This window comes from Hemitrygon akajei, chromosome 1 (genome assembly GCF_048418815.1).
Source record: "Hemitrygon akajei chromosome 1, sHemAka1.3, whole genome shotgun sequence".
In the NCBI taxonomy this organism is placed as follows: Eukaryota; Metazoa; Chordata; class Chondrichthyes; order Myliobatiformes; family Dasyatidae; genus Hemitrygon; species Hemitrygon akajei.
This window is the reverse complement of record NC_133124.1, coordinates 110,091,543-110,100,071: the sequence shown is the minus strand read 5'-3', so window position 1 is coordinate 110,100,071 and position 8,529 is coordinate 110,091,543. Positions and strand designations below refer to the sequence as shown.

The 8,529-nt window shown below is 42.3% G+C and overlaps 1 protein-coding gene across 1 annotated transcript in view; it reads right to left on the bottom strand.

Moving 5' to 3' along the window:
• Positions 1 to 205: 205 nt before the first annotated feature.
• Positions 206 to 8,529, bottom strand: part of bbs9 (Bardet-Biedl syndrome 9) — a 372,439-nt gene continuing 364,115 nt past the window's right edge. The window contains exon 23 of the mRNA XM_073049830.1: positions 206 to 1,180. Coding sequence (XP_072905931.1) covers positions 1,128 to 1,180 — 53 coding nt within the window. The 3' untranslated portion in view covers positions 206 to 1,127. The remainder of the gene's footprint in view (positions 1,181 to 8,529) is intronic.

Here is an 8,529-nt window from a genome sequence, read left to right as displayed (position 1 = left end):
TTCCTTAACTTGGGTTGGTCCCTGGTTTGATGTCAATTGCAGCGGAATGGAAACCCCTTTCTATGATCAGACCCAAATGATCCTGCAGGTCTGAAACAATCTGCTCTCCAATTATTTGAATCTGAGGGAGATGCTAACTAGTCCAATAAAGCACACTACCAATAACACATTGACAGGAAGTCAATTGAATTTAATAAAAATAAAAATAGGAAGTAGGTAGAACCAGTTGCCAAACCTCAGTCAAACATGTTACACCCACATACAACTAAGGGGCGTATCTCACTGCTGTTCCCATGTAGAACTCAGCTAATAAAGTAACCGGCTAAACAAAGTGACTGGAATGTAATGCCACATCAGTCAAATGTGGAAACTACCAGTCTGACCAATGAAGATGAAGGCAGTGGGGACCAATTACAAGATTCAGGGGCTGTTAACTTTTTAATATGTCCTTAGTGATCACTAATGTAACACCAATATAAATGTTAAACTTGTTTAGTTTATTTAATCAGTTACTTTACATTTAATAAGAGATATAAAACAGTCTCTTATTTGCTTGAATATGTATATAGAAACTGTAAAAAGGTGAAATTTGTCACACAACTCTGCAGCTTCTAAAAATGCACAAAAAGCCAGTTAACACAGTATGTTGGGATCATATAACATGAATATTGTAACATTAACACAAATACCACATTGATGCTCTGTGCAATGTACGAAAGGAACACTATATTGGAGAGCTGGGTGTGCTGAAATAACATATGCAAATTGGGTAGTAGTCTTACTTACCCTCACAGTTATCCCAGCAGCAATGCTTTACCACACTACAGTCATTTCAGTAGTGTCGCTGTATGTGTACTGGACAGGGTCCATGTCTTTCCCAGACGATTAAAGAAAGTGTGGTAAAATGGCTGGCTCCAGAATCTCCTTGAACATTTGAAACATCAAGTACTACAAACTCCCACTTTCCAAGCTGCTTTTACACAAGCTCCACGCTGGCCCAAGGTATGAGCTAGGGATATTACACAGCTGTTTTTGAGAAGCTATATCTGCATCTGTTTTGGCTCTGGCACCACTTGATGGAGTCACAAAAGGAACAGTTCTGGATAAGATCCAGCTATTGATCTGTTCTATCTGTCTTCGGGAATCATAGCATTTTCTTCTGTAGCACTCCGGGAAATATCTTGAAAAACATAAATGTTAGATAATATTACATATACAAATAAATTAGTTGTCAAGTTTCTGACATTTAATTACATCTGTTTCAGTTCTGTGATGTAACTTTGTTTGTAGAAATTGTCATGATTAATAGGAGCAAATAACAAACTACTGCAGGAAGTCCGTGGGTCAAGCAGCATCCATGGAGGGAAAGGAATTGTTGAAATTTCAGATCAAGAATTCTACACAAAATGCTTGAAGAACTCAGTAGGTCAGGCAGCATCCATGCAAATGAACAAATATTTGACATTTCAGACCAAGACCCTTCTTCAGGATGGAAAGGAGGAGAGAAGATGCCAGAATAAAAAGGTGGAGGAAGGGAAGAAGGATAGCTAGGTGATAGGTGAAGCCAGGTGAGTGGGAAAGGGCTTGGAAATGAAGGAATCTAGTTGGAGAGGAGAGTGAACAATAGGGGAAAGGAAATGAGGAGGGTCACCTGGAGGAGGTGAAAAGCAGGTGTAGATCTAAATGGTATAGGCGAGAAGAATTTAGAAATGGAAAGGGAGTTGTAGCAGGTAAAGAGCTGGATTTTGAAAAGTTGAGTGTGAAAGGAAGGAGATAGTGTAGCAGAAAAGATTGCAGCTGCACATATGGCTGGAGTTGGGGGAAAGAAATTATTCAAAGCCTCTCCCTAATGGAGTAAAGAGAAATAAATGGGTATAATTCAGTGATCATTAGAGAGGTGGGGTTGTAAGGTAACAAAGTCTAGGAAGTAAATATTCAAGGTACAACATTCCAAAGGAGGATTGGAACTCTGAGAATAAAGGATGACATAAGCACAGGTTCGGAAAATCAAGATGCGGAGTCGATGGGGAGGACAGAAGTAGAAATGGAAAGGAGTCAATAGTGAGGCAACCCCCATTGTTTCTTAATTCATACCCTGTACCTCACAAAATCTCTCTGCCTTATTCTCCCCAAAATGCTTTTCCAATAATTAAAAATTAGAGAACATTTCCATCCCATCATCGCATTGCAAATTATTATAAATCAGTAATATTAAAAATATAAATTACATATTGTAGCTTACATCAACAGTCTGGTCCGCCTGCTCTATTATGTAAATGGTTACCATAGTTTCAGGAATTTTATTTCTTCAGTTACAGTAATATCATTCTGAAAGGTCAGCCAACTCACAAACTTTTCAGCTACAATTAAACTTTCCATCACTCAAGTCCAGCAGTGCAGGATTCACATGTAGCAGCAGCATCCCTCCCATAGTGATCCTACCCCTCACACAGTGACCCTGACTCCTTGCACGCGGTCCACCCCACACAGTAGCTTCTAGTCCTCGCTGTCATCCACCCCTCATAGTGACCCCCACCTCTCACTGCAACCAACCCACACAGTGACCTGGCCCCCACGTCACTCATCCCATACATCCACCAGTCTCTCACACAGCAACCTGCCCTCATACAGTAAGCCTCCTCATGCACCCACTATACAACAGTGGTGCACTTCACACTGATCCCACCCTCATATTGGAGACTAGTGCTCACAGACACCCATCCATACAATAATCCCACTCTACACACACACAGACACCACCCAACCACAGTGACAAGGTGGAGAGCTCATCTCTTCCCACTGCAAAACATCCACATTCCCATCCTACAGACTGAAAACCTTTGTTGCCCAAATTCTGGCCTAGTAGTGATGCAGAGTTTGGGGCAACATGTGGGGTGATGGGAACTGGCCAAGAGTTCAGTGCTGGATAGATGGTTAGCTTATTCTCCATTTATATGGCACCCAAAAGAACGCCCAACTTGGTTCACGAAAGCAAAGGTTGACAACCGCTAGGTCAGAGGAGGCTTCAAGCAGCAGCTTGATGTGTGAGAGGTAGAGATGCCTAGCGGTTTCAGAAGGCAGTCCTGAGCTTAGGACAGGGCAGATAGAAAGTATCACTACATGACTGTACCTTCTGTCATCCTGGGTTGCAAACATAGCCATTTGTTACCCAGGGGAACACAAACTGCCCTTCATCACCCTGGGGTGCACACACACTCTTTCATCCTGGGGAACACACACTGCCCTCAAACGGTGACAGGACAATCGCGTCCGTTCCTGGACATTTGTATCCCAATATATGTATATTTCAGAAAATATATAACAGTTTTATTAATTAAAAAAGGGATTATAGCATGCATTTTATTGATTAAAATTTTAATTTTTAAATCCAAAATTAAAAAGTATGCATGTTGTGGGCAACCCCTCGTAAGAAACTTAATTTATCCTCAGGATTGTAATTAATGATTGAAGGCGCTTATTGATATTCTTATTTCTTGGTTGGACAATAATCCCTCTTTGGTTGTCAATTTTCTTCTTTTTGGCCATAGCTTCCTCTTTCTTCAATGCATCAATTAATTTCCAAACAGAGGGGTGTTGACAAGTAATTGAATTTTGGATAGCATTATGCCACCCCTCTAAACTATTGTTAGATCTAAGCAAGTCATTCATTGTTCGATCATGAACATTCCAAGATGCAATGGAAAAGATTGCTGCAATCCTGTGCCCACTTCTACCTCTTGCTTGGCCAATGTATGCAACTTCAAAGCATGTGATGAATTCGGGAGGTAAGTTGTGATCTTCACTCAGATCCAAAAAGCCTGCTACCATATTATTTACTGGAAGGAAAACTAATGCAGAAAAATATCTAATTTTTAAATTGAATTCCTGATCTTCATTATACTATTGTCTTAAACAGAGGTTGCATATTTTCTTAAAGATGGATTTTGACAAATGGAAAATACACCAGCTTATTATTGCATTAGGATATGCTTCTGCTACACTCTTTCTTGCTCCTAGTTCAAAATCCATCAGCACTAATTTGGAATTAAGTTGAGGGCGAGTCTGCAACAAAAGAGTGAATAGGCAGTCATATGTTTCTCTAGTCTTATTGGGTAGAAGAGCAAAAACACGGGGAATACTGAATGTACCATCTCGGACATGGATGCAGTACAGTTGATAATAGATTTGTGGGCAAATTTTAAAAGTGCCATCTGCTGCCCAATTCTGAAATCGTGTCAAGTCATCCAAACCCTCTTCAAAACAAAGATGAACATTCTATTTTCATCATTTATGCCAGTATCAATTGCAAGAAACCTTTGTTCAGTGGGGAGAATACAATATTCTTCTGGTATTTCGTAATTACATCTTTGGTTTGGTATAGATGGAGCATTTTGAGCTTCCTGTCTCCAACGACGAACTTTTCTCCCCATTGCTGAGACAGAGGGCATTTCTGCCATTGAAAATTCATCATGTTTTGACAAAGATGTTCCAGTGAGATGTGTTGTTGGTTCTTGTGAGGATATCGCACTTTCTTTCAACTCTAAAATTGATTGTTTTGCTCTAATTGCAGCAGCAGAACCGTGGTTATGCTCGTTAATTCGTTTTGTTATTACATCGCTCTCAGTATGAACTCTTGCTTTGCAGGATCATACCACACATCTCCAGTAAGTTTTCGTTCCAGCAGCATTTTTCTTATGATAGTGATAGATATAATTTCCATCATCAAGTATGCTTCCACCTTTGCTTGATTTCAAGAACTGTGGCACAGCTTAGTTTCTGGAAAAAAAAGTAAATTTAAAGCCAAATTGTAATAGGAAACATGTGGGGGTTTGTTTATAAGTAGCTCAGTTGCAAACGAGGCACCCCTCATTTGCCTACAATTACCCTAATTGATTAGATGGTTGCTTTTTGAGCTGAGATAAGAGGCTTAGCATATGTAACATGGGGTTTGTTACTGTGGGATGCAAATAACCGGGACGCAATAAAAAACCAGATGCAAATGTCCAGGGATGCTAATGACCGGGACACAATCGTCCAGGACGGAAATAGCCTAGTACCCCCTCTGACACCATCAGGTGCACATACACGGCCCTCTGTCACCTAGGGGTGCAAGCACACACCTCCTCTGTCACCCAGGGGTACACACACACACCTCTGTCATCCTGGGGTGCACACACATTGCCCTCTGTCACCCTGGAGTTACAGAGGGCATTTCTTAACACAGTACTTCGTGAGTAGGCCATTTGTCAATGGAGAGCATCACTAATAAATCGCATCCTGTTCTCAGTGCCCCAAAGTATAAGATCAGAAGCCCAAACTAACTGTCCATGTGTAGTCCAGCCCACAGTCCACAAAGTTCAAAGTAAACTTATTATCAAAGTAAATATATGTCACTATATACTACCCAGAAATTCATTTTCTTGTGCACATTCACACAAAATAGAAAGAAACACAATAGAATCAATGGAAAAACACAAACCAATGTGCAAAAGACAACAAGCTATGCAAATATAAAAAATAAAAAAATTATAATAATAAATAATAAGTAATAAATATTGAGAACATGAGTTGTAGAGTCCTTGTAAGTGAGTCCATAGGTTTAGGAAGCAGTTCATTGTTGGGGTGAGTGAAGTTATCTATGCTGGTTCAGGAGTCTGATGGTTGAGATGTAATAACTGTTCGTGAACCTGGTGATATGGGATCTGAGGCTCCTGTATCTTTAGTGGGTTCAGTGAGAAGAGAAAGTGGCCTGGATGGTGGGGGCCCTTGATAATGGAAAACCACCAACAAGAGAAAAGCTGCAGATCCTGGAAATCCAAGCAACAAACACAAAATGCTGGAGGAACTCAGCAGGCCAGGCAGCATCTATGGAAAAGAGTACAGTCGATGTTTCAGGCTGAAACCCTTCGGCAGGACTGGAGAAAAAAAGCTGAGGAATAGATTGAAAAGGTGGGGGGAGGGGAGAGAGAAACACCAGGCAACAGGTGAAATCTGAAGGGGGAGGGATGAAGTAAAGAGCTGGGAAGTTGATTGGTGAAAGAGACAGAAGGCCATGGAAGAAAGAAAAGGGGGGAGGAGCACCAGAGGGAGGCGATGGTTGGGCAAGGAGATAAGGTGAGAGAGGGAAACAGGGATGGGAAATAGTGAAGGAGTGGTGGGCATTACTGGAATTTCAAGAAATCGATATTTATGCCATCAGTTTGGAGGCTACCCAAATGGAATGTAAGGTGTCGTTCCTCCAATCTAAGTGTGGGCCATTGTCTCCCACACCATCACCAACCTTACTGACGCTGGGGATCTCCCATCCACCATTTCTAACCTCATAGTTCCTTCATCCTGCACCCCACCCTGCTGTTTCTACCTCCTACCCAAGGTCCACAAACCCACTTATCCAGGTAGATGCGTTGTTTCAGCTTGTTCCTGCCCCACTGAACTCATATCTACATCAACTCTTATTTCCCCCTAGTTCAGTCCTTTCCTACCTACATCCATGACACTTCACACACTCTGGATATTTTCAATGATTTCAGGTTCCCTGGCCCCCATCATCTTACTTTTACTATGGATGTCCAGTTCCTATATATCTCCATCCACCACCAGGAAGGTATCAAAGCTCTTCATTTTTTTCTGGACACCAGACCTAACCAGTTCCCCTCCACCACCACTCTCCTCCACCTAGTGGAACTTGACAAAATTTCCCATTTGGCTCCTCCTACTTCCTTCAAACAAAAGGTGTAGCCATGGGCATTCGTATGGGTCCCAGCTATGCCTGCCTGTTTGTCGACTATGTGGAACAGTCTATGTGTCAAGCCTACGCTGGTGACCATCTCGCACTTCTACGTTACATCGACAACTGCATTGGTGCTGCTTCTTGTACCCATGCTGAACTCATCGACTTCATTCACTTTGCCTCCAACTTCCACCCTGTCCTCAAAGAGCATCCTCACTGGCTGCATCATTGCCTGGTATGGCAACTGTATCTCCCTTAATCGCAGGGTTCTGCAGAGAGTGGTGTGGACAGCCCAGCCCATCTGTAGTTGTGAACTTCCCATGATTCAGGACATTTACAAAGACAGGTGTGAGAAAAGGGCCCGAAGCATCATTGGAGACCTTAGTCACTCCAACCATGGTCTATTCTAGCTGCTACCATCCGGGAAACGGTACTGCAGCATAAAAGCCAGGACCAACAGGCTCCCGGACAGCTTCTTCCACCAGGCCATCAGACTGATGAACTCATGCTGATTTGAGTGTATTTCTATGTTACACTGACTGTTCTATTTATTGTAAATTACTATAAATTACTATAATTACACATTGCACATTTAAATGCAGACATAACAAAGATTTTTACACCTCATGTATGTGAAGGATGTAAGAAATAAAGTCAATTCCATTCAATTCAAATTTACCTGGTGTATTTCCAATACCTCCCTCCCCTTTCTCGACCTCAATGTCTCTATCTCTGGAGACAGCTTATCCACTGATGTCTATTATAAACCCATGGACTCTCATAGCTACCTGGACTATACCTCTTCCCACCCTGTTACTTGTAAAAATGCCATCCCCTTCTCTCAATTCCTCCATCTCTACTGCATCTGCTCTCGGGATGAGGCTTTTCATTCTAGAACAAAGGAGATTAGTTTTTTTTCAAAGGAAGGGACTTCGCTTTCTCCATCATTAATGCTGCCCTTAACTTTATCTCTTCCATTTCAGGCACATCTGCTCTTACCCCATCCTCCCACCAACCTACTAGAGATACGGTTCCTCTTGTCCTCACCTACCACCTCATCAGGCTCTGCATCCAGCACATAATTCTCCGAAAGTTCCACAATCTCCAGCAGGATCCCACCACCAAACACATCTTTCCCTCCCCTCTACATTCTGCTTTCTGCAGGGATTGCTTCCTAAACGACTACCTTGTCCATTTGTTCCTACCCACTGATCTCCCTCCTGGTACTTGCCCTTGCAAGAAGAACAAGTACTACACATACCCCTACACCTCTTCCCTTACACCATTCAGGACCCTAAACAGTCCATCCAGCTGAGGTGACACTTCACCTGTGAGTCTGGTTATATATTGTGTCTGGTGCTCCCGGTGTGGTCTCCTGTATATTGGTGAGACCTCACATAAATTGAGAGATCACGTTGTCAAGCACCTGTGCTCCATCCACCAGAAGAAGTGGGATCTCCCAGTGGCCACCTATTTTAATTCCACTTCTCAGAAATTCCAGTTCCCATTCCGGCATGTCAATCCATGGCTTCCTCCAATGTTGTGATGAGGCCACACTTAAGCTGGAGAAACAACACCTTATATTCTATTTGGGTAACCAGCCTGATGGCATAAACATTGATTTCTTGAACTTCTGGTAATGCTTCCCAGTCCCCTTCTCCTTCACCATTTCCCATCCCCTTTTCCCTCTCTCACCTTATCTCCTTGCCCACCTATCGCCTCCCTCTGGTGATCCTCCCCCTTTTCTTTTTTCCATGGTCTTTTGTCTCTTTCACCAATTTCCCAACACTTTACTTCAT